The sequence below is a fragment of the Neomonachus schauinslandi genome, chromosome 1 (assembly GCF_002201575.2).
Source record: "Neomonachus schauinslandi chromosome 1, ASM220157v2, whole genome shotgun sequence".
In the NCBI taxonomy this organism is placed as follows: domain Eukaryota; kingdom Metazoa; phylum Chordata; class Mammalia; order Carnivora; family Phocidae; genus Neomonachus; species Neomonachus schauinslandi.
This window is the reverse complement of record NC_058403.1, coordinates 118,791,011-118,817,433: the sequence shown is the minus strand read 5'-3', so window position 1 is coordinate 118,817,433 and position 26,423 is coordinate 118,791,011. Positions and strand designations below refer to the sequence as shown.

General features: G+C 38.8%; 1 protein-coding gene across 1 annotated transcript in view; it reads left to right on the top strand.

The window, feature by feature from the left end:
* Window positions 1-4,331: 4,331 nt before the first annotated feature.
* Window positions 4,332-26,423, top strand: part of SLC25A36 (solute carrier family 25 member 36) — a 38,751-nt gene continuing 16,659 nt past the window's right edge. Inside the window, exons 1-4 of the mRNA XM_021678867.2 lie at window positions 4,332-4,649; window positions 18,170-18,334; window positions 22,614-22,691; window positions 26,213-26,313. Coding sequence (XP_021534542.1) covers window positions 4,609-4,649; window positions 18,170-18,334; window positions 22,614-22,691; window positions 26,213-26,313 — 385 coding nt within the window. The 5' untranslated portion in view covers window positions 4,332-4,608. The remainder of the gene's footprint in view (window positions 4,650-18,169; window positions 18,335-22,613; window positions 22,692-26,212; window positions 26,314-26,423) is intronic.

The window sequence follows — 26,423 nt, the reverse complement described above, 5'->3', positions numbered from 1 at the left end:
ACATACATGTGACATGCTTGCAACAATGCCTGGCACATGATGAATGCTGTATAGATCAGCTCTGAGAGGACTCCCATCGTGGCACAGAGTACCCAGAAGGGCACTTGCTCTGCTCCTACCAATGATTTCTTCTGAGCAGTGGAATTTAGGAAGGGTGGTTGAGGAGAGGATTTTAATTTCTACTTCATGCCCCTCTGTATTGTTTGAATTTATTACTTTTTATTAATAGGAAAATAAATAAATAAAATGGCATCTGGTTAAGAGAATGTAAAACAGTCTCTCCCAACGTCCCACTGAAATAGCTAAGAAGATACAGAGATTTAAAAACAACAACAATCCTGGGGTGTCTGACTGGCTCAGTTAGGAGAGCATGTGCCTCTTGGGGTTGTAAACTCAAGCCCCCCCTCGGGGGTTGAGTTTACTTTAAAAAAAAAAAAATCTTATCCAAACATTTAAAACTCATGTTGCCAGGGCACCTGCCTGGCTCAGTTGGTGACTCTAGATCTTGGGGTCCTGAGTTTGAGCCCCAGGTGGGGTGTAGAGATTACTTAAATAAATAAAACTTTAAAAAATAATAAAAAAACTAATGTTGCCAATCCAAAGCTTGAAACTCATACAAATTTTCTATACCTCCAAGACTAATAAAATCGAAGTGTGTGGAAGGGGTAGCATTAGTGTTTCATCTATGGTCCACTCCCCCACAAATAGCTACTAAAAACTTTTCTTTAGCCCATTAGCAATTAAAATTCGAGGCCAGTACCAATTAGGAAAGACAGTAGCAGTCCCTCTACTTCACAGTGAACTTATCTGTTTTGAGATGAGCATCCAGTTGTGGCCACCCCTTCCCCATCAGTTTCTCTTTCCAGATTCAATTTAAAAAAAAACCTACAACTCCCAGAAGACCCCTGGGCAAAAATAGGGGGCTGGGGGAGGTGAAGGTGTGCCTGACACTAAAGCGTGGTCTCGGCTCCACTCACCCTGCCTTAACATCCTTCTCCCGGAAAAGCACCTGGCAGCTCAAGAAGCCTCTTCTTTGTGCTGGTCTTGAAGGATGTGCTCTAGTCAACAGGAGTGAAGAAGTATGGTTATAAAAGAGCAGGCAGAGGGCAGTGCTGCGAAACTTCAGCAAGCCTGACAGCCAAGCCAACCCTGGATCTCCACAAGAATGGTGACCTCGGCAACCACAGGCCAGTGGGCGGTCCCCATGACATACCAAGCAGACTGTGCAGGGGGCGGAGTCTCCTCCCACAATGGCATCTGAAAGAAGTTGAAAAGGAAAGGGTTACAAATGAACTGTTATTGCTCATAAAGGAAATAACTGTTACACATAAGAACCCTGGCTCCCTCCTTGCCAGTTTTAAAAGCTTCATTAAATGTAATTACTGTGACATTCGCTATGTCAGAAACAGGGCGCTAGAGCTATTGTCTTAAAAGAAATACATCTAAAATGGTGCAGTCACTTTGGAAAACAGTCTGGCAAGTATTCAAAGGGTTAAACATAGGGTTATCCTAAGATCCAGCAATTCCACTCTCAAGTACCTTACCAAGAGAACTAAAAACGTATGTCCATGCTAAACTTTGTACACAAATGTTCATGGCAAGGGCACCTGGGTGGCTCAGTCGTTAAGCGTCTGCCTTCGGCTCAGGTCATGATCCCAGGGTCCTGGAATGGAGCCCCGCATCGGGCTCCCTGCTCAGCAGGAAGCCTGCTTCTCCCTCTCCCACTCCCCCTGCTTGTGTTCCCTCTCTCGCTGTGTCTCTCTCTGTCAAATAAATAAATAAAATCTTTAAAAAAATGTTCGTGGCAGCATTATACATGATAGCCAAAAAACAGAAGTAATCCAAAGAGCCATCAGTTGAGAAGAGATCAACAAAATGGGGTATATTCGTACAATGGAATATTATTGTTCAGTTGTAAAAGGGAATGAAACACTGATCCCTGCTACAACATGGATGAACCCTGGAAACATTATGCTTAGTAAAAGAAACCAGACACAAAAGGCCACATATTGTATGATTCTTTTTATATGAAAAGTCCAGATTAAGCAAATCTAGAAAGATAGAAAGTAGATTAGTGGTTGCCAGAAGACGGGGGGAGAGGAGAATGGAAGTGACTGCTAGTAAATGTAGGGTTTCTTTTCGGGTGCAGAAAATGCTCTAGAATTAGTCGTGATGGCTGTACAACTATGAGAATATACTAAAAACCACTAAATTATGCACTTTAGGTGGTTTATGGCATGTAAATGATACGCCCAAAAACCTGCTATAAAAAAGAAGTGGTCCCCAAATGCTAATGCAATGGTTTTGGGGTAGTATGGCTGGGTGACAATTTTTATTTTTTACTTTTCCGGGGTTTTTTTGTTTTTTTGTTTTCAAAATTTTCCTCCTCTAATGGGCAGCTATTATTACCTCACCAACCGAAGCTCTGGAATCAGACAGACTCTGCTGGATTCAAATCCAAGCTCCTTCTGAATGAACTGGTTAGTCTTGGGCAAGTTACTTAATTATTCTACACCTCAGGCTCTTCATGGAAAATTGGGGCAATAATAGTGCTTACCACAGGGTAGTTGCGAGAATTTAATAAGAGAATGATGTAAAGTGCTTAGATCAGAGCTTGGCATATTAGTAAGTGTTCAAGAAATATCAGCTGCCATTTTCTGTTTAGGTGTTTTTTTTTTTTTTTAAAGTAATATCTACGTCCAATATGGAGCTTGATCTCACCACCCAGAAACCAAGAGTCGAATGCTCTACCTACTCAGCCAGCCAGGTGCCCCCTGCTATTTCTGTTAAGAATATAAGACAGTCGGGGCGCCTGGGTGGCTCAGTTGGTTAGGCGACTGCCTTCGGCTCAGGTCATGATCCTGGAGTCCCGGGATCGAGTCCCGCATCGGGCTCCCTGCTCGGCAGGGAGTCTGCTTCTCCCTCTGACCCTCCCCCCTCTCATGTGCTCTCTCTCTCATTCTCACTCTCTCAAATAAATAAATCTTTAAAAAAAAATGAAAAAAAAAAGAATATAAGACAGTAAAATAATACTACTAATTTTTATAGATAGTACTTACACAGCACTGCTGTCGATGCTTTACATATTTTAATGCATTTAGTCCTCACAACTACCTTAGGAAGTGGGGCACTCTTATGCCCATTTTACAGATGAATATTAACTATGATATTTGCCAGTGGCATGCAGTCTGTACATTTTGTAGGAATTTAGGAGTAGGTGAAGAGCATAGAGAGCTGAGGCAATCAAGGAGGACTCCATGAAGAAAGTGGCCCTGGAAGGAAAGTAAGGTGGCCCTGGATAATCCCACATAGGTGGGAAAGGGTGGTGAGGGCCTTGCAGGTGGAATGGAAGTTACCCAACAAAGAGGTGGAAAATATTAAAATTTGCTCAGGGTGGGTACAGATTATGTGATGAATACAGATTATGTGTTATATTATTTTCTGTACCTTTGTGCACCTTAGAAATAATTACTAATTAATAAAACTAAAAATATTTTAGGCACTGTGTTCTGGAGAAATAGAACATTTTCCTTCCCTGAGTCTTTGACTTACGTAGTATATACATAAAACATTTGCTGGTTAGAAGAATTAGTAAATGTTAGTTCTCTTTATTCTTTCTAAAATAAACCTTAGTTTTTAAATTCTATTTGCCTATTACTACGCCTGAGTTTCTTTTTTCCATATGGATCTATCTTACTCCTTGTCACAATTGCACATTGCCGAGTAGCAATGGTCCATGATTTATTTCTCCCTTCCCTACTAATCCCAATTTTCTATTACAAGCATTGTTTGTAAACATTGTACCCTTGTAAAAGCCTTTCCCATGCACTGCCTGGGGTAGATACTAGGAAGCGGAAATGCCATAAATCCAATTTTCAAAAAGTGAATCAAACGGGGGGTGAATGCAAAATCTCTGTACGTCCCTCTCAATTTTGTTGTAAACCCAGAACTGCCTTTTAAGAAAAAATAATCTTAAAAAAAGAAAGTCAGAGACCCGGCACGCTGGCGAACTGGGAGTCCAGGCAGTTTCTCATGTGGTCCGGGCTGGAGCGGGGGACTCCCATCAGCCTGCCGGGCCCAGGCCCAGGTGGCACCGGTGCAGCCTCCCCGCCCCGGATTAGGCGCAAGAGCAGGGTGACCTACTACCCTCAGGACACGCGCTCCGCCCCGCCTCACGGCCCCTTCCATTGAAAACAACAACAACAACAACAACAACAACAACAACAACAAAAAACCACCCTTGGCGATCACGTGAAAGCGGCGTGCCGGCCGTATGACGTCACGCAGCGCGGACCAATGGAAGCTTCTGTTTATGTCGGGGGTCACCGGAATATCCGAGCCCCCGCACGCAGCCTCGCCCCTCCGCCGACGGCGCCGCGCCGCTCTCCGACTCTGGTAGAGAGCGTGCAGCTGGAGCGGGAGGCGGCGCGGCTGTAGCACCGCGGGGAGGGCCGCGCCGGTTGCTTTCTGCAGCCGCTTCTCCGCTAGCCGGTCCCCCGCCGTCCCTGGGGCGCCGTGTGGCTCTAGACCGGGACCGAAGCTGCCGGCCGCCGCGGGTGGCCGGATCCGCGTCCCGCCTCAGCGCCCGGAGGACATGCGGGAGAGAGAATGACCCAGAGGGACACGCTGGTGCATCTGTTTGCCGGGGGGTACGGTCCAGACAGGGCGTGCGGGCTGGGGCTGAGGGTGCTGGGCTGAAGGCCGTGGCCTGACACGCGGGCGAGAGAGGGGTGAGGGGGCTCCAGCCCGCCGGGCCGAGAGGGGTGAGGGGGCTTGAGCCGGGGGTTGCTGAGGAGGCTGAGGCCCGGCGGGGAGGGATGAGGGATGACGCCGGGGCGGGACGTAAGGCTTTGGGCCCGCGGAGCCGCGGCGAGGCTGGGGCGGTATCCGAGAGCCTGATGAGCGGCGGGCGGGGCCGAGGTGGGGGAACGAAGCGGCCCGGAGCCACGCGCCGCGGCCTAGCGCGTGTCCGGGATGCGGGCCGCGGAAAGGAGCGTGGCTGCAGGCCTCGCGGAGGTTTCTAGGCCTGGGGGACAGGACGGAGGTGCGGAGGCCGAGGACAAAATGGGCGCCGCGGCCACCTCCTCCCTCCCCCCTTTGCCGCGCGGGCTGAGAGGCGTCCTCACGTCGCTCACGCCCCACCTCGGACCTCGGGAAGCTGATTTCCCGGCCCGCGCTGCCCGGCTGGGCCCTGGCGGGGTGTGGGGGTGCTTCCCGTACCCGGGGGAGGCTTTGGTGTTCACTCGCCGGCTGGAGCTGTAGGTTTCTCGCTCTTGGTTTTCTGCCCGAGCTTCTCCAGGTTGCAAGATGCGGTGCCAAGCAGTATTGCCTTTGGGGTCAGATTCTTTTCATGAAAACCAACCCTCCTGTGCACCCGCTGCTTTTCGTCTGCTTAAAGGAGAAAGCCGGGGGTGGGAGAGGTCAAATCCTTTGGCGATAGTTACTGTGTATACAAGATTAGGACTAAGCCTAAAGCCTCCGTGATTGCCAACCTAAATGCTACAGATACTTTGTTGAGCCAGTTGAGTCTCTTTTTTAGGTTTGTTCCTTCCAAATTATTGGGGAATCCTAGCATTTTTAAGTTTATTTATCTGTAGGATCATAGTCATCAAAAAATGGCTGCGGTGAGTTATGCTAAGGCTCTATATGGTCTATATGACCATATAAAGTCGCATCCCCTTAAAGCGTAGAGTTTTTCAGTCAGCCGCTTAAAGACTTTATTGCCAATGATGGTAATACTTTCCTTGGGTTGGCACATTCACTCAACAAACTTTTATTGTACACTAGTCGTGGGCCAGCCACTGTTCTGGAATAAAAAAATATTTTTCTTTTAATCCGTGAGACCAAGTTTAGACGAAGTTTACTTTACATATTTCTGATACTTTTGCCAGTAATCCATATTTCTGATATGTTAAACCAATCTCGGCAAATTATATCATTTTTTTTAAAAAACCATTAGCCATGTAGATGTTCTTGTAAAGATGTCATGTTAGGCAAATTATCAGGCTTCCTCATGTAATCCCATGAAAGTTAGGAGACTGCACATCTACTTCTGGCTGCTATTTTGAGTGAAAAATGGACAAAACCTTTAATTGCTTCATTTGTAAAATGAGGAAGGTGTACTGTATGATCTCTAAGGCCCTTCCCAGGTCCTAACATTTCTATTACTCTGCATTCAAAATTCATATATCAAGTTTTGTTAAAAGTAGGGCACGGTAGTTAGATTGCACTAAATTCCCAGTTTGGATTAAGATTATCTGTCACTTTTTTGTTATTAATACATGTAAAAGGACCTCCTGGTTAGCTTTTTCTTTAAAAGCAGAAATGGAGTTTTTGCAGCATCTAAACACCAATAGATTTAGGAGCCTCCCCTACCCCAAAGAACCTAGCATTTGCAGGTTATTTAGAGTATTAAATGAGGTACTGGGATGTAAGGCCTAACACGACATAGGTGGTCAGCCTTATAAATTCCCGTCCTTTGTATCTCTTGATTTTATATTTACATGTGGTTGCATAACTTGTTGCAATAAAACCTGGTTTATCTTTTTTTTTCTGGTTTATAATTTTTAGAGAAATTTTAGGACTAGGAAGGATGGTAAAAATCTGGTTCAGCCCCTTAAAAATATGGAAAAATACTGAGGTGTATTGATTTACCCAAGGTCAAACAGCTTTCTATACGTGTAAAATGAGAGGTAAATAATCTCTACAGATCCTTCCAGCTCTATATTATATAAAGCCAATTTCATTATTTATTATTTATTATGTATTATTATAAGCATTTGTGGAAATGCAAATAATCTCTACAGATCTTTCCAGCTCTATATTACATAAAGCCAATTTTGTAGAATATCCTGGAGGTCTGTATGGTAAACTTTGTGGAAATGCCCATTGTTGTGTCAGTTACGTTGTTCTTTTTTTTTTTTTTTTTTAAAGATGTGGGGCAGTTTATTATTTTCACAAATTGTTCCTAGAGATCTGAGACTAGAGTACTGAAAAGCTAAATTCAAAAAGAAAAATGGTCATTCTTGAAGTACAAAAATGTCATTAATGACTTTTTGTTTGTTTTGGTTTTTTTCCTATTTATTTGATGTAGTGTGCCATGATTCATTGTTTGCGTATAACATCCAGTGCTCCATTCAATACGTGCCCTCTTTAATACCCATCACCAGGCTAACCCATCCCCCCACCCCCTCCTTTCTAGAACCCTCAATTTGTTTCTCAGAGTCCATAGTCTCTCGTGGTTCGTCTCCCCCTCTGATTTCCCCCCCTTCATTTTTCCCTTCCTACTATCTTTTTTTTTTTAAACATGTATTATTTGTTTCAGAGGTACAGGTCAATTTACATTGTTCTTAATTGAAGATGTTGAATTCTTTTATATATGAAAGTGGCTTATTTAGGCAATCAATTCTGGTACATTCTTCATAGAAAACTAGATTTCATTATTTTTTATCCTAATAGAATTATGTTAATTAGTAGTTAAGAAAGTTATTTTTTACTTTAACAATAACAAGTAGTTACAGAAAAGGAGATCTTTTTATTAGCTGTTGTAACTGGGCTGCTTCACACACAGGTACCATTTAGATTAAGTTATAAAAACTCAATATATTTTAATAGAACTAAACCTTTTGCAGTGGCATTTAGTCTTAGGCAAAAATTGCCTGAGAATGGGGCCTTTGGATTGTTTCCCTGATGATTATAATTGTATTCAAGTATGTTTATCAGGATCTCGGGGAGATTTCTAATAGCCTAGAAGCTATATTATTAAATCAGGAACATTTGCAACAGACCATCATTGGACCTTGGGTGTGGTTGACATACACACATGCATAACTTAGGCTTTCTTTAAGACACCCTTTGGTCCCATTATATTTTTTGCCAGAGTTAATATTCAGAGTTTGTAAGGCCATTGGTTAGATCAATTGAGTTATGGAGGCAACTCGTAACAACCTGCCAAAAGGATGTAGGTAAGATTTAATTTAAGCTGTATTTTTTTTTTTTTAAAGATTTTTTTATTTATTTGAGACAGAGAGAATGAGAGAGAGAGAGCACATGAGAGGGGGGAGGGTCAGAGGGAGAAGCAGGCTCCCTGCCGAGCAGGGAGCCCGATGCGGGACTCGATCCAGGGACTCCAGGACCATGACCTGAGCCGAAGGCAGTCGCTTAACCAACTGAGCCACCCAGGCGCCCTAAGCTGTATTTTTAATGACACTATATGTATATCAAATTCTTTAATAGAACTGTATATTATATAGTTCTTGTGTCAGTTTTCTACCAAGAGGCAGGTTGCTTTTTTCTTCTTTATTTGAGGGAGAGATTGTTTCAAATAGGAGGAGTAAACCTTAGAAACTGTCCTTTCTAGGTTTTTGATGTTATAGAATAATGAATTTGTATGCTCTTCAGCTATCAAACTTGACTATTCTTTCCTTGGAATTCTTTGCTAATCGAAGCACTTAAAGCAAATGAGCCAGCAACTTTGAATTTTAAGTTTTTCTTTTAACAATAAAGCTCCAACTTAGTACTTTATTGTAGCAAGTTACATTGGTGATAACTTAAAACTGATCTTAACTCATTGACCACATCAGTGGATCAGAGGGACTCAGGAGCAGTTAGAAGGCAAAAAAGAAAGTGAAGGCTTGCTTAAGGTACTTGGAGTGGGGATATTGAGGGAAAATGTGAGAGGAAGTTTAGAATGTAGAAACCAGAGAGACTTGAGGATAATTGGATGTCAGAAAGCCTCTATATGCCTTTGTCACCCTTGTTAGCCTTTAGTACCTCATACTAAGGTAATCATAGGAGCTTCTTCACGTGGTCTTCTGTTAATTGTATATATTTAAGGTGTACAACATGATGATTTGATAATAAGTATACATAGTGAAATGATTATGACATAACATCTGATGTAATTACCATTTTTTGTACGTGAGAGCACCTGAAATCTACTCTTCGCAAATTTCCAGTATTCAATACAGTAGTATTAATTTTAGTCTTTATGCTATACATTAGAACTTTAGACTTACTCATCCTATGTAACTGCAGATTTGAGCTGTTGACTAGTACCTTCCCATTTCCCACACCTTCTTGCCCCTGATGACTACCCTTTATGCTTCTATCTTATTTGACTTTAGATTTTATATGTAAGTGAGATCGTGCAGTTTTTTCCTTTCTGTGTCTGGCTTATTTCACTTAGCATAATGTCTTCCATGTTCATTTGTGTTATTGTAAATGGCAGATCTTCCGCATGGCCTTCTTGATCCTGGATTCTTCCTAGCCCCACTACATTCTACATTTCTATCTTGCTAGTTTTGTTTTTTTTTTAAGATTTTTTTAATTTATTTAAGAGAGAGCAAGCACAAGTGGGGGGGGGGCAGAGGGAGAAGTAGAAGCAGACTCTCCCCTGAGCAGGGAGCCATTCTACTGGATCCCAGGACCACAGGATCATGACCTGAGCTGAAGGCAAACACAACTGACTGAGCCACGCAGACGCCCTATCTTGCTAGTTTTTTAAAGCATTATATTGGCTGTTCAACTCAGTGTCCATGAGGAGTTTGCTTATTATAAATAGTAAAAAATATTTAAATCAGTATTCATTGTTAAGAAACTTTCTTTGTGGGAGAGTAGAATAAAACAAATAATTTTAAATGTTACGGTTTTTATATAGAATGTTTAAGAAATAATTTCTAGTCTTTTCCATTGTTTTATGACTTGCTTAATAAAATAATTGTGCTGTCCAAAATCTTATAGATTAATAAATGAGACAGATATATATTTAATATATTTTAGTTGTACTCACATCCCTTTAATTGTGAAGCTGAGAATGCATTGTCCCTAGCCTCCAGCTATTAAGTAGCATGCTGCTTTAATCTTGCACTAAATTGACAGTGCATAGAAGATATCTCTACTCAGAAGCTACTTAAGATGTGTAATAACAATACAGAAGAGGGGTGCCTAGGTGGCTCAGTTGGTTAAGCGTCTGACTCTTGATTTGACACTCAGCTTATGATCTCAGGGTTGTGAGATAAAGCCCGTATCAGGCTCAGTGCTGGACCTGGAGCCTGTTTAGGATTCTCTCTCTCCCTCTCTCTGTCCTGTTCCCCCCACCCCACCCCGCTCTCAAAAAAAAAAAAAAAAAAAAAAACAGAAGAACAAATTTTTCCTTTTATATCCTTGGTTAAATTGCATCTAATTTAGTATAAAACAGCATGCTTCAAATTGTATAGCAACCTATTAGTGGATTATGAAATCAGTTTGGTTGATTTGTGACCAACCTTTTAAAAATAGTAAGTATTCTGTGAAATGTTTGGGCATGTGGATATACTGTTTCTTTTTTTTTTTTTTTTTAAGATTTTATTTATTTGACAGAGCACAAGCAGAGGGAGAGGGAGAAGCAGGCTTCCCACTGAGCAGGGAGTCTGATGCATGACTTGATCCCAGGACCCTAAGATCATGACCTTAGCCAAAGGCAGCCACTTAACCGACTGAGCCACCCAGGCGCCCCTATTTCTTGATATAAAATATTTCTTGTGGAATTGAAGACAGAGATTTGAAAGGGAAAGAGCTGGACTTAAAATCAGCAGATTTGGGTTGTTCTTTAGTTGACTCAACTTGGAGCGACTAATTTTCCCCTGCAGGATTTTTGTTTCCTCATCTGCGGAATAAGGAAGTTGGGCCAAATACACGGTTTCCTACCTCCTTCTCTTTTTCTTTTCTTTTTTTTTTAAAAGACTTTATTTATTTGAGAGTGAGATCACGAGAGTGGGGAGGGTCAGAGGGAGAAGCAGACTTCCTGCTGAGCAGGGAGCAGGATGGGGGACTCCAGGAGGATCATGACCTGAGCCAAAGGCAGTCGCTTAACCAACTGAGCCACCCAGGCATCCCTGTTTCCTACCTCCTAAATCCTGAGTTACCAAATGCTACAGTGTTCACTCACTGATTCAGCATGAGTGCTTGCTGTGTCCCAGGCATTAACAGAGATGTTGGGGTTATAGTAAGTGGATATAAATTGCTGATTTCCTGATGCTTACATTGTAGCATCAGGGAACACAGAAGGCAAAGTAAATAAAATATTTAGTATTTTAAGTGGCAGTATGGGCTGTAGAGAAGAGTAGTTCAAGAAAGGTGGATAAAGAGTCAGTGTGAAGGATTCTATATATGGTGATCAGAGAGGACATAACTGAGAGGTGACAACTGAGCAAAGATAAAGAGGTAAGGTAGTAACCGATTCTTCTATTCAAGGCAAGAATATTACAGATGCAACAGCAAGAATAGAGATCCTGAGACAGGAGCATGGTTCATGTATTAAATTCTAAGTAGAGTTACAGCAGAGGTCAGTGGCTTAGACCAGGATGGAAATGATGAGCAATGGTTAAGATTCTGGGTTTATTTTGGAGTACTAAGTCAAAGACACTTGCATACCATACACATCATTTTTTCATGGGGTCCAGTGAGTGGGTCCCAAAAGCATCAGCCACATTCTCCAGTTAAAAACCACTGCTATTAAAAAAAAAAAACTGATAAAATTTTGATTAAAATTACTTTAAAAATAATGTATGCGTATGGTGTTTTTAAAAAGCTGCTTTAAGATTTTTATTAAACAGGGCGCCTGGGTGGCTCAGTTGGTTAAGCGACTGCCTTCGGCTCAGGTCATGATCCTGGAGTCCCGGGATCGAGTCCCGCATCGGGCTCCCTGCTCGGCAGGGAGTCTGCTTCTCCCTCTGACCCTCCTCCCTCTCATGCTCTCTGTCTCTCATTCTGTCTCAAATAAATAAATAAAATCTTAAAAAAAAAAAAAAAAAGTTTAAAAAAAAGTTAAAAAAAAAAAAGATTTTTATTAAACAGTATTTCCCAACTTCCCTCCCCCCACATCTCCTTCCTAGTCTCAGCTATGTGGAATTTTCTTCATACTTTCTCTTCTAGTACATGAGGATTTAGTTATACTATTTCCTATTTCCCCTTTTTTTCTGTCCTCTCAATACGTAGTTAGTTACATCACAATTTTTTGGTTAAATGAATAGTAAATGCTTACCTTACTGTGACAATATAAATATCAGTGATAGGAGGGCTTAGTTTGTGAGCTTTTCTTTCTTGAATATCTTCGTTTCCTCCCCTTGGAGTTAATAATTGCTACACATTTAAAAATGTTTGTTTAGTTATGTGAGTTCTTGAATATTTAGTTTCATATCCTCAAGTATATTCATCTGTCAGCCTTTTTTTCCTGGAGATCTTCATCGGTCTGAACTTTGTATTACCGAATCTTTTCTGGACTGGTTATTTTCTAAGCCTGACATTTTACTATCATCTTGGGATTCCTTTCTCCCTCTCCTAGGTTACTCATTCTGTTTCTAAATTCCCCCCATTTTATTGAGATATAATTGACCTATAACACTATTAGTTTTAGGTGTACAGCATAATTACTTGGAATATTCCCTCCTCTTTTTTAGATTAATCCCTAAATTTGTAGAACACATTCTTTAGTAGCTATAAAAGGTGTAAGGTAGGAAATTTCTTAAGTATTTCTTTGTCTGCAGTGTATTTATTTTTTCTGCTTGACAGGTCTGGTATAGAATTCTAGAATCAGTATATCTGCAGTTGTTGGAAATTCTGATGTTATTCTGACATTTCCTGTGTATATAACCTTTTATCCTTTCTGTGGAACTTGATGGCATCTTTGTTCCCAGTATTTTTTTTTTTTTTAAAGATTTTATTTATTTATTTGACAGAGACACAGCGAGAGAGGGAACACAAGCAGGGGGAGTGGGAGAAGGAGAAGCAGGCTTCCTGCTGAGCAGGGAGCCCAACACGGGGCTCGACTGCAGGACCTTGGGACCATGACCTGAGCCGAAGGCAGACGCCCAGTGACTAAGCCACCCAGGCACCCCTGTTCTCAGTATTTTAAAAGATTGTAGTAGCTCACCTTGGTGTAGGTGTTGGTTTTGGTTTTTTTTGGTATCTGTTGATTCTACCTGTGAAACCTGACCTCAGAGATTCTTGAATTCTCATGTTCTTTAGAGAATTAAGCTTCTGCCTGGGAATATAGTTTTACCCAGTGTGTGGGTGTTGGGGTAGATCCACCTGGGTATCCCACCTTTGCTATATAGCCTATCAGCCAGGCCTGTTTTCAGTTCTTTGCCTCACCTCCATCTTGAATACTTTGTGCACTAATCTTTAGGCCTCTGAGATTCTGCAGGGCTTTTCTTCAGTATTTCCTTCTACAATTCTTTTTGCCTCTTTACTAATAAGACAGTTACCCCTTCCTATATGCTTCTTTGCTTGAAATTTTGGGTCTTGTTCATTTCTCCCCTGGTTCTCTCTGTCCTTGTGGCATATTTCTTTAAACAATGAGATTTTTGACATGGAGAGGAAATAATCTGAAGTTAATCCTGTTTCATAAGGTGAGATTTTAAATGTTTGACTCCAGTAGTTTTGTTCTCTCTATCAATTCTAATGATTTCAGCATGCATAATAATTTTAAATGACTTTAAGGTAAAAACAGCATGAGAGATTCTGGAGTGTCACCCCTATGCTTACATACCTATTGAATTTCATGACATAAAACTGCTTCAGGACAGCCTAAGTGCTTGTGTGTACACCCACTTAAACCATCCCCCAGCTCTGTATAATTTAGATCCTCATTACTTGAATTGTTTTTTAAGGAATCATAGTATATATCTTGTCTGTGGTCTGGCCATAAAGTATATGTAATAGTTACGTTGGATTTCCATTACTGCTATCTGTAATAGATGCTGATAACTTCAGTAGCTAATATTTACTGAGCATTTTCTATGTGCCATGTCATGAAATACTTTACATGGGTCATATCATATATCACTTTACAACAAGGCTGTTTTCCCCAGTAGATTGTTTTCTTTATGTAGTAGGTTTATTTTCTTACAGCGAAGAATGACAGGGTAGGAATTTTGGCCTGTGTGCTAACTTTTCTTTTCTTTTTTTTTTTTTAATTAATTTATTTAAGTGTTTTTTAAGATTTTATTTATTTGAGAGAGAGAGAGCACAAGAGGGGGGAGGGTCAGAGGGAAAAGCAGACTCCCTGCCAAGCAGGGAGCCTGACGCGGTACTCGATCCCGGGACTCCAGGATCATGACCTGAGCCGAAGGCAGTCACCTAACCAACTGAGCCACCCAGGCACCCTAAGATTTTATTTTTAAGTAATCTCTACATCCAACATGGGACTTGAACCCACAACCCTGAGATCAAGAGTCGCACGCCCCATTGACTAAGTGAGCCAGGTGCTCTTGGGTTTTGTTTTGTTTTGTTTTTAAAGATTTTATTTATTTATTTGGCAGACAGCGAGAGAGAGAACCCAAGCAGGGGGAGTGGGAGAGGGAGAAGCAGGCTTCCTGCTGAGCAGAGAGCCCGATGTGGGGCTCGATCCCAGAACCCTGGGATCCTGACCTGAGCTGAAGGCAGACGCTTAACAACTGAGCTACCCAGGCACCCCTGTTTTGTTTTTAGGTAGGCTTCCTGACCATCATGGAGCCCAATGTGGGGCTTGAACTCACAACCCTGAGACCAAGAGTCGGATGCTTAACTGACTGAGCTATCCAGATGCCCCTGGGCACCCCTGTTTTTATTTCTTAATTATAGAAGTAATTCATGTTCATTGTGAAAACCAAGAAAACATTTTTTATGTTTTATAGAATATAAAACCAAAATACATATGCATTGTTATTATAAATTTGGGGCCTGTTTGGTTTTTATCTCCAATAAATGTAATAATAAAGTAAATATACTAAACAGCTAAAAAAAAAAGCCAGGTAAATTCAAATTAAAACAGGTATGATTCATTGAGTGTAAATCAGTATTGTAGTGTTGAATACAGTGTGTTTTACTGCACAGGCTGTCTTGAGTTCTGCAGCATATGCTACATCGTGTACTGTGATTCACATTTCTTGCCACTTAGCCCTCAACAATTAACAGAAACAAACTTGTGGCTTCTGTTAAAGCTTTTCCTTGTGGTCTTTTTTTTTTTCTTTTAAATTTTTTATTTATTTGCGAGAGAGAGAATGAGAGACAGAGAGCATGAGAGGGAGGAGGGTCAGAGGGAGAAGCAGACTCCCTGCTCAGCAGGGAGCCCGATGCGGGACTCGATCCAGGGACTCCAGGATCATGACCTGAGCTGAAGGCAGTCGCTTAACCAACTGAGCCACCCAGGCGCCCCCTTGTGGTCTTTTATATAAAGTTGACCCTTGAGCAACATGGATTTGAACTGATAGGGTCCACTTACATGCAGATTTTTTTAAATAAATACAGTACTGTAAATAGTTTACTTATATGATTTTCATAACATTTTCTTTAGCTTTATAGTAAGAATACAATATATAATACATATACAAAATATATGTTACATGCTTATGTTATTGGTAAGGCTTCCAGTCAACCGTAGACTATTAGAAGTTAAGTTTTGGGGGAGTCAAAAGTTACATGTGGACTTTTAACTACATGGGGTAGGGGAGGTTGGTTCCCCTAACCCCCATGTTTGGGAGTCAACTGTAATGAGGTTTTAAGCCTTTTCTGTAGCTGTTTAAAAATTAAACCTGTTCCTTATTTATTGAGTATGGAGTCTCCCTCGATCTAGTTAATTTTGTTTCAAATCTTTTATAGCCCTACTATTTATCTAATTGATGTATTGATTTCTGACAATATAATTATGGTTTTGATCTTTCCTTTTGGGGATTTAATTTTTTAAATTTCCTATTTAAAACTCTTTAAGTGGAGTTTTTAGGAAAATTTAGTTTATTATGATTAAAATTTTAACATAATGTAATTGTATTCCATTCCAGGTAGTTCATATACTTAACATTTCTTACTAGTTTTCACATACTCCGTTTTTTCATCAGATTTATCAGGGTATACAATAAAATTCACCAAATAAAATTTGTTAAGTGTATAGTTCAGTAAGTTTTCGTAAATGTATAAGGTACTGTAACTACTCTTATAATCAAGATACAGAACATTTCTTTTATCCTAAGAATTTCTTCATGCCCTTTGTAGTCAGTTCCTACGTACTTCACTACCTCTTGGTAATCACTGATCTCATTTCTGTTCTAGTTTTGCCTTTTCCAAAAAGTCATTAAAATAAAAATGTCCTGAAACTAAAAGCCTTTTGTCCCTGACTTTTTTCAGTTAGCATAATGCTTTTGAGATTCATCCAGATTGTTGCGCCTTTTTTTTTTTTTTTGCAGAATGTGGTAATCTGTTATAATGATATACCGTAACTTGTTTATCCCTTCAGTTGATAAGACATTTAGGTTTCCAGTTTTGGGCTATTAAGAGTAGAGCTGCGGTAAATACTCATGGACAGGTTTTTGTGCAGACATGTATCTGGATTTCTCCTGAGTCAATACCTAAGAGTGGGACTTTGTAAGAAACCAACAAGCTGCTTTTTCTGGGGTTTTTTGTGTTTCTTAAAACCATTTTCTAAAATGACTACCATTTTGCATTCCCATCAACAGTGTATGAGATTTCCAGTTGGTCTTTATCAGCACTTGGCTTTCTCATTCTTTTTCGTTTTAGCGATTAATAGATGTATTGTCATCATAGCTCGTTGTGGTTTTAATTTGCATTTCCCTGATAAATGATTTTGAAAAAATCTTTCAATGTTTATTTGCATTCATATATCTGGTGAAGTGTTTGTTCCAGTCTTTCTTTTGGGTTGTTTCTATCATTGAGTTGGTGTTTCTGAATATAAGCACTTTATCAGATGTGTGTTTTGCAAATATTTTCTCTCAGACTGTAGGCTTGTCTTCATTTTCTTAACAGTTTCAAAGTGACAGTTTTTAATTTTGGTAAAGTCCAGTTTATCATTTTTTTTTCTTTTACGATTCATGATTTTTTTGTTGTTATCTAGCCCAAAGTCGGTGATTTTTCTCCACATGTTTTCTTCTAGAAGTTTTACAGTTCCATGTTTTATATCTAGGTCTATGATTCATTCTGAGTTAAATTTTAAATACAGTATGAGGTAAGAGTCAAGTTTTATTTTACATATGGATGTTCTCTATTATTGTATTTTTCACTTTTGTTGCATAAAATCTGTTTCAGTTTTATTTTCTTGATGGCAGGTACTGTTAGATCAGTATGAAATACTCTACCTTATTTAATGATTTGTCTTAAATTTTATTGGGAGTAATACTGATGCCATGCCTGCTTTTTTTATTATGTGATGCACATATATATGTACACACACACACATAGATGCGCACGCACACTTTTTTTTTTTAATTCTGGAGGTAGAATTGTTTAGTATATTTCTGTGGGGGGCTGCTTTTCTTTTTCTTCCTTTAATGCCATGGAGGTCCAGGTTACTTCTGATTTAGTCTGCTTTTCTCTTTGACTGTATGGTGAGAGCTCTCCTGAGTGATTTTCCTCTGGTTAAAAAGCAGTTCTCAAGGTTTCACAAGGTTTCACTTGGTAGCTGTTAGTGCTTTAAGAGAAAATTATTTCCCATTCTTGCATTTAAAAAGAATAATTACTCCAGCCTATCTTATATTCCTTGAAAAAGTTTAAATGATGTCATTTGTTAAGAGCTTTTATTTTGTTTTGGTGATCAGTTTTTCTATTTAAATTGGATTCTTCTAGCTAAGCCTACCTACCTTGTACAGATTCCTATATGAGGGCCTAATAATACTGACGTTGAGATACAAATGTCTTTTTTTTTGTAGGTAAAACAATTCTGAGTATTTGAATATTTAAAATAGGAAACATGATTATCTGTCAGTGATTAATTTTATTGCTCTGAAGACATATCTTGAGTTTTGAAAGATAGAGGAATTTGAGAGATAGGATATACCTCATAGCGGATCCTAGGTGTCAACAACCACAAATAATATCTGGGCGAGGAGCACCAAATAAACCCTTAGGATACTATTTAAAACTATGATGTGACTTCCCAGTAGATTTTAGTAACAATACCTGCCATTTGGAGTCTTCTTTAATTATGCTTGCTAGGTAAATATTAAGTTCAGTTCTTTTTAGCTACTAAAGGTGTTTGTATGCAGTCAAATAAATGAAACATTAAAATTGTTTAGTCTTTTAAAATGAAAAATCTTAACACTTTAGTACCTTGGTGAAGCCCCAGTTGCCCACTCATTTTACAGTCTAAATGTGTGTACTAATTTATGGAGTAAATGGATTTGTTCTTTTCATTTTTTTGTAGATGTGGTGGTACAGTAGGAGCTATTCTGACATGTCCACTAGAAGTTGTAAAAACGCGGCTGCAGTCCTCTTCTGTGACACTTTATATCTCTGAAGTTCAGTTGAACACCATGGCTGGAGCCAGCGTCAACCGAGTAGTGTCTCCTGGACCTCTCCATTGCCTAAAGTGAGAGCACAGTATTCGTGAATTTTTTTTTTTAAGTCTGTTTACTTTAATGATACCCATGTGTTTTGTTTGTTTATATTCTGCCACATTTAAAAAGGCTTTTTACAAAGTTATTAGTAGCGTTACTCTGAATTATATTCATCAGAAATGATAATCCCTAATGGAGAGGAACAGTTAGTTGGATAATATAAAATGTAATATTATTTCCAAATCATGTGTATTTGGAATATTTTTCTATATTCAGTGGATTTGTTTTCTGAAAGTATTATAGGTATTCTGTTTCGGATTATTTGTCTTTGAAATGTGATAGTGTTAAAAGCCAATTCTTTTTGTGTGTTTTTTAATTTTCCAAGTACTGACACAGTAAGTACATCCACTTAATGGCAATCTGTGATTTTTATATAACCTAAACATAACTGAAATTTAAAGCAGTGTTCTACTGATTTTAAGAGGTGAGTCAGTGTTTGTTTGACATTTCTTGGTGATTTGAAAAATATTTTGTTTTTACATTTTACCATACTTCATTATATTGCACATTGGATTTGAAAAGTCAAAACTATTGAAATTACGTTTTACATGTTCACACTTAGGTATGTAACTTGTGTCTGCCTTATCAGGTCACTGGTACATCATCTATTTGAGCTTAGTTCAGTAGTGTTTATTTTGTGGCAGCAAATAAACTCAATACTGTGTGTTTACCTTAGTTACCAAAATTTACCTAGTACAGGATAGGTAGAATAAAATTGTTAACAATTTTGGATTAAAGTGCCATAATTATAAGGACACCTGGGTGGCTCAGTCAGTTAAGCGTCTGACTCTTGATTTCTGCTCAGGGTTGTGAGATGTAGCCTATGACGGGCTCCGTGCTGGGCATGGAGCCTACTCAAGATTCTCTCTCTCTCCCCCTCTTCCTCTGCCCCTCCCTCCTTAAATAAATAATTAAATTCTATAATTATAGATGAATATCTGATGAATAAGAGTATTATCAATCTGATTAATAATATCATCTTGATAAAAATAGAACATTTTACCTATTAATAATAGATCATTTCAGTATCATGATTTTGACTTTTATTACCACTGATTACTTCTCCTTAAACTTCTTTGACCTTTGTGACAGTACTATATATATATATTTATTTATCTATTTAAGAGCGAGCAGGAATGTGCATGAGCAGAGGGAGGGGCAGAGGAGGAGGAAGAGGGACAAGCAGACTCCGAGCTGAGTGCAGGGCTGGTGTGGGGCTCAATCTCCTAACCCTGAGATCATGACCTGAGCCGAAATCAAGTCAGATGCCTAACCAACTGAGACACCCAGGCTACCCACCGTAGTACTATATTTTTTATTCTATTTTTCAGTGGTTTTGCCGTCTCTGATTTTTCTCAGCAGTAGTAGGAATCCCTCTCAGCTTTGTTTTAATTTCTCAGTTTTTCTGGCCCTCTTGTAAGAGTTAGTTTAACATGTTTCACCTGTTATTAGTGTGTAGGTGACTTCTAAGTTTGCATTCTCTGCCTTAACATCTTTTTACTCTCATTCCCATTGTTACCCTACTCAGGGGCTCTGTCCCAAGCAATCTGTTTCATGGCTTTTTTTTTTTCCTAACATCTTTACTTGAGGTATAAGTCACATACCATAAAATTAACCCATGTAAAGTGTACAATTTGTTTTTAGTATATCCACAGAGTTGTGCAACCATTATGACCTTTCTAAATTTCAAACATTTTTATCATCACAAAATAAACCTTTATCTGTTAGCAGTCACTTCTCATTTTCTCCCTTCCCTCTCCCTCCATCCCTTAGCCCTAGGCAACTACTAATCTGCTTTCTGTCACTATAGATTTGCTTATTCTGGACATTCTGTATAAATGGAATTATATAATACACAGTCTTTTGTGATTGGTTTCTTTCACTTAGCATAATGTTGTCAAGATTCATCCATGTTTTAACAAGTATCTTTTTATTGTCAAGTATTGCTTTATATGGATGTATATCTCACATTTTGTTTATCCACTCATCAGTGATAGACATTGGTTTGTTTCCACTTCTGGAGTATTCTGAATGATGATATTATAGAGACGTATGTTTTCATTTTGAGGGATATGCTAGGAGTGGAGTTTCTCCGTCATATGGTAACTTTATGTTTAACATTTTGAGGAACTATCACACTGTTTTCCAAAGTGGCTGCATCATTTTACATTCCTATCACCAATGAATGAAATTTTCAATTTCTGCACAGCCTCACCAGCCCCAGTTTTTTGGTTTTAAGTAGGCTCCATGTCCAGCATGGAGTCCAACTCAGGGCTAACACAACCCTGAGATCAAAACCTGAGCTGAGATCAACAGTCGGACACTTAAGAGACTGAGCCACCCAGGCACCCCCGCCAACCCTTGTTTTACTATGTCTGACTTTTTTTATTGTAACCATTCTAATGAGTGAAGTGTTTCGTGGCTTAACCACAAACTTTAGGAATCCCTCCTGGGCTCTTAGATTCCTAGGCGGCTCATGGATGAACTTCAGGGTCTATAAATTACATGAAATTGTATGCAAAATTGTGTTTGCAAATGTGTATTTTTTAAAAGATTTTATTTATCTATTTGAGAGAGAGAGCACGAGTGAGTGTGAGCAGAGGGAGAGAATCTCAAGCAAATTAATTGCGGAGCAGAGAGTCCAATGTGACCCAGTTTTTTAAAGAAAATTTACCAGGGCACCTGAGTGGCTCAGTTTTAAGCGACTGCCTTCGGCTCAGGTCATGATCCTGGAGTCCCGGGATCAAGTCCCACGTCGGGCTCCCTGCTCAGCGGGGAGTTTCCTTCTCCCTCTGATCCTCCCCTGCCCCCCCCCCCAGTCTCTCTCTCATTCTCTCAAATAAATAAATAAAATCTTTAAAGAACATTTACCTTTCTTAATTCTTCAAAGAGATTTATGATACAGAAAAGTCTTAACAAACACTGAATCTTCAAAATGTTCTCTATAAGTTGTTATTTCGAACTCTGCTTCTGTCTAATCTGGTTTTATCAGAAATGGTTCTGTATCACCTGTGTCAGTCAGTTTGGAAGGATGGTAAAAATGCAAATTACTGAGCATTGTCCTCTATCTGTTGAATCAGAATACTTGGAGGGTGAGATCGGAGAAATAGGCATTTTAAACAAATGCTCCAGTAGTAATCATAATACTAAGATTTATCAAGTACTTACAGGGAGCCAGATGATCTTTTAAGTTCTTTATATATTAATTTATTTATTCCTCACAGCAACCCAGAAAAAGAGTACTGTTTTTCTCTGTTTAATGCTGATGAAAATAAGGATAAGATAAAAGTTATTACCTTATGTTCTTATAGCTAGTCATTTACCAAAATTGGTCTTCATATTAAGAAGTCTGGCCCCATATCTCAGGCCCTTATTTAACCGTTATGCTCAACTGTCTTTAAAGAAATCATTCTTAAGCATATAGGTGGTTGAGAACCACTGCTCTAACCTGTTAACTCTAAGTTAAAATACTTACTTTTTCCAGTTTGTTTCTTCTCACTTCCAAGCTTAATTTAGTAACTCTCAGAAAGCCTTCCATGACTTAGACATGCCTCTTCCTTTCCCTGCTGGGCATATGTATCTAGCTTGTATAGTATTTGCTTATTAATATAGTCTGTTGAATTATTTGTTTCAATATAATTCTTTTTTCCACAACTGTACATCAGATTTCTCAATGGCAGGTGTCTCACCTTTTCTGTCTTTTTACTCTGCTTAGTTTTTATACAGTAAGTATTCAGTATAGTCAATGTTAACTGAATAGAGGGAGAAATGGTAACAGGCTAACCATTTTAGTACCCTAAAGGAGGTTAGCATGCCAGATTTTGACACCATTTCATTGGAATGGTTGAATGAGATAATGCTGTATTACTGAGAGAGTTGTCTAATATCAAGAAAGGACCTCAAATACTAGACTGTGAACTACATTTCTGATTGGGAATTGAATTTGCTGGTAAAGATTGTAAAATGGAGGATATTGAAGATAAGAGTAGCATGATTATATAAAAATGTAGAAATTATACTGCAGTTTTTAAAACTTTTAGAAAAGAATCTGATTGGGATTCTTTTTATTATCATTTAGGATTATCAATTTATGCTATGTCAAGAAAAACAGATTTTCATAAGTAAGAAAAACTGACCAGAGCAGTACAACATTATAGCAGAAACGTACAGGTTTAAAAGTCTTAAGTTTGCTATACAAATAAAGTACTAGACTTTGAAGGACATTCCTTTCTAAATGTTTTTCTCTTTCAGAGTGATCTTGGAAAAAGAAGGGCCTCGTTCCTTGTTCAGAGGATTAGGTCCCAATATAGTGGGGGTGGCTCCTTCCAGGTAAAAAGAATTTTTTTAAGTTAAACAAAATCTTGGCAATCTTTCTTGTTTCAAGCTTAATGATGGAAGATGCTGAAAAGAAGTCAAGATGGTAAGGATAAAGCACCATGGTCTAAAAACAGGTATCACTAACCATGTAAAAGCTTGGGCAGTTTGCCTTGTGTGAAGACCTCTTAGTGAAATCATCATGATGCTGTTTTTGTACCAAGTTCAGAAGGCAAAGAACAAACTAAGGGAACCAACAGTGAGAAAGAGGAATACCTAGATCTTTAGAACTAACCCTGTTTGGGGCGCCTGAGTGGCTTAGTCGTTAAGCGTCTGCCTTCGGCTCAGATCATGATCCCAGGGTCCTGGGATTGAGCCCCGCATCCGGCTCCCTGCTCTGCAGGAAGCCTGCTTCTCCCTCTCCCACCCCCCTGCTTGTGTTCCCTCTCTCGCTGTGTCTCTCTCTGTCAAAGAAAGAAATAAAATCTTTTTTTTTTTTTTAAAGATTTTATTTATTTATTTGAGACAGAGAGAATGAGAGACAGAGAGCATGAGAGGGAGGAGGGTCAGAGGGAGAAGCAGACTCCCCGCCGAGCAGGGAGCCCGATGCGGGACTCGATCCCGGGACTCCAGGATCATGACCTGAGCCGAAGGCAGTCGCTTAACCAACTGAGCCACCCAGGCGCCCAGAAATAAATAAAATCTTTAAAAAAAAAAAAAACAAAAAAAAACTAGAGGACAAGCTAAAGAGAATAATTTCATTCCCTATTAAAAGAGCCAGAAAGGCCTTATTAATACATTAGTCATTTTTCTCTGATACCCTTTTATCTTAGATTTACTTCTTCTATAATAAAATACTGTAGAATTCCCATTCAGAGTGAAAAATGGCTCTCTGTATCCCATGTACTAGATACATGTCTTATTATTTATTGGGTTTCAACTTTTTATGGGCTCTTTTCACTCTTAAAAAATTATCTTGGGGCGCCTGGATGGTTCAGGTGGTTAAGCGTTGGACTCTTGGTTTCACGTCAGGTCATGATATTAGGGTCGTGAGATGGAGCCCGGCTTAGGGCTCTGTGCTCAGTATGGAGTCTATTCGAGATTCTCTCTTCTTCTCCTTCTCCCTACCCTCTGCTGCTCCTCCTCCACTTGCACGCTTGTGTACCCTCCCACACACGAGCGCGTGCGCGAGCTCTCGCAAATAAATAAATTTTAAAAGATTTTATCGTGACGGCCTTCAGCTCAGGTCATGATCCCGGGGTCCTGGGATTGAGTCCTGCATCAGGCTCCCCCTGCTCTGTGGGGAGTCTGCATCTCCTTCTGCCTGCCACTCCCCCTGCTTGTGCTTTCTCTCTGTTAAATAAATAAATAAAATCTTTAATTAAAAAAAAATTTATCCTTACTGTAAAAACTAAAAAAATGTATAGCGTAAAGGTTGACATTCCATCTTAAACACATCACCTCTCAGGTTATATGCCTTCTCACAGGCACTTACACTTCTCTGCACAGATAACTGTTAACTAATAAACAGTTTGGTGTGTATAGCCTTCCGTTAATTTTTCTGGCTTATTGTATATGTAAAATGCATAAAATGTATACTTTTAATTATCATATACAATCCTTTAATCATATTAAAATATTTCCCCAAATTTGTCTTGAAGCTTTTTCCATCAAAATATGTAGTTTTTGTTTAATCACATAGTATGGCTATTCTGTCATTAATAAGCATTTCCTTATTGATAAACCTTTAGGTTTATTTCCACATTTTGTCTGTTGTAAACAGTTTTGTGAACATAGCTATACTTTATCTCTGACTACTTAAGCAAGTGTATTTCTTTAGAATAGTTCATTATAAGTAGAATTTCTGTATAAAAGAGCATATACACATTTGAAATTTATGAATATTGCTCAATTGCCTTCTGAAAAGGCATTCCATATTTTTATTCTCAAATAGTGTATTAGTTACTCTTTATCACATATTACTCGTGTTGGTTACTATTCATGTCTTTTAATACTTGCCAAATAGACTAAACATGATTTTCACTGTGTGTGTGTGATTTTTTTTTTTTTAAAGATTTTATTTATTTGTTAGCGAACACAAGTGGGGGGGGGGGGGGGGTCAGAGGGAGAAGCCAACTCCCCACTGAGCAGGGAGCCCAGCGCAGGGCTCAATCCAAGGACCCCGGGATCACAACCTAAGCTGAAGGCAGATGCTTAACCAACTGAGCCACCCAGGTGCCCTGATTTCCACTGTTTTAATGTACATTTGTTTAATTTTGGGTGCAGTCACATCCTCCTCGTAATGATTTGCCATTTGTGTATCTCTGCTGTGAATTACCTGTATATATTCGTTGCCTATCTTCTCATTAAAAGTTCTTTCCTACTCATTTCTAGGAATGTGCTGTTTATATATCTTCACAGTTTGTCATTAAATGTATTCTATTTGTTTTTCTTGCTCATAATGTAGAATGTTTCATTTTAAATTATATTAGCTTTCCATTTTTCTTCAGCACATTAAAAAAGGTACAGCAGTGAAACTGTCCTCATTTGTACTTGTTTGCCTGTTATATTCCTTATTGGACAAATAACCAGGGTTGTTGGGAAATAAAAGGATTTGATACTGCAAGCAAATAATTCAAAGCCTGGAAGGCTAAACAATGAAGAGGTGGTTGGGATGCGTGAAATCATAGTCAATAAGTTAAGAGGGGAAATATTTACAGATTTAATGGAATATTTACAAACAGAAGACATGACCTGATGGAGCTCATTTCTTCTGGAATTACTTTGTCTGTTTAAGGATACTTACTTCTCTGATACCCTTTTATCTTAGATTTACTTCTTCCATAATAAAATAGAGTTCCCATTCAGAGTGAAAAATGGCTCTCTGTATCCCATGTACTAGATACATGTCTTATTATTTATTGGGTTTCAACTTGTGTATAATATAGATTAGAGTATGCCACGGTATCTCAATTGTTTAACATACCTTGATGAATTCGGTCAGTTCTACCACCCTCTCCCCACTTAAAGAAAAGTATATTTTATATATATATATATAACATACATATTATATGTTAAAGGTATTATCTTTGTATTAATATCAACTAATTATATATTTAGCAATTTTTTTTAAGTTCTCATACCATATTTACTCAAGTGTGTTTAACCTTACCATTACATAAGCCTTCCAGCCTTATTCATATGTTTCCAAACATCAAAATCTTATACAAATAGTTTTTGTTTGATTCAGTCAGTTACTGTAAAAGTATTGGGTCAGGGTGGTAGGAGTCTTTTTGTTGGAGAATGCTTTACATTCGAGGAACTTTACATTGAAGTTTGTCTTTTAGTGAGTCAATGCAAAACATGCTTCAGAATCTATATGGAAAAAATATGTAAATTAACCTGATGTTACATGAGAATGTGGCTAAGACTTTGTTTTTAGATTTCTCTAAAATTATAAAGATCAGTTTACTTGTCATTTAAATCTTATGAATTATGCAACATGCGTATTGATAAAATTTAAATCTTTATTTTAGAGCAATATACTTTGCTGCTTATTCAAACTGCAAGGAAAAGTTGAATGGTGTATTTGATCCAGATTCTACCCAGGTACACATGATTTCAGCTGCAATGGCAGGTATGAATATATAATATTAAAAAGCAAAAAATTTTCCAAAACCTAGAGACTTAATATTGAATTATGATTTTACATTATATAGTTAAGACAGTGTGCTTTTCATTGATTAG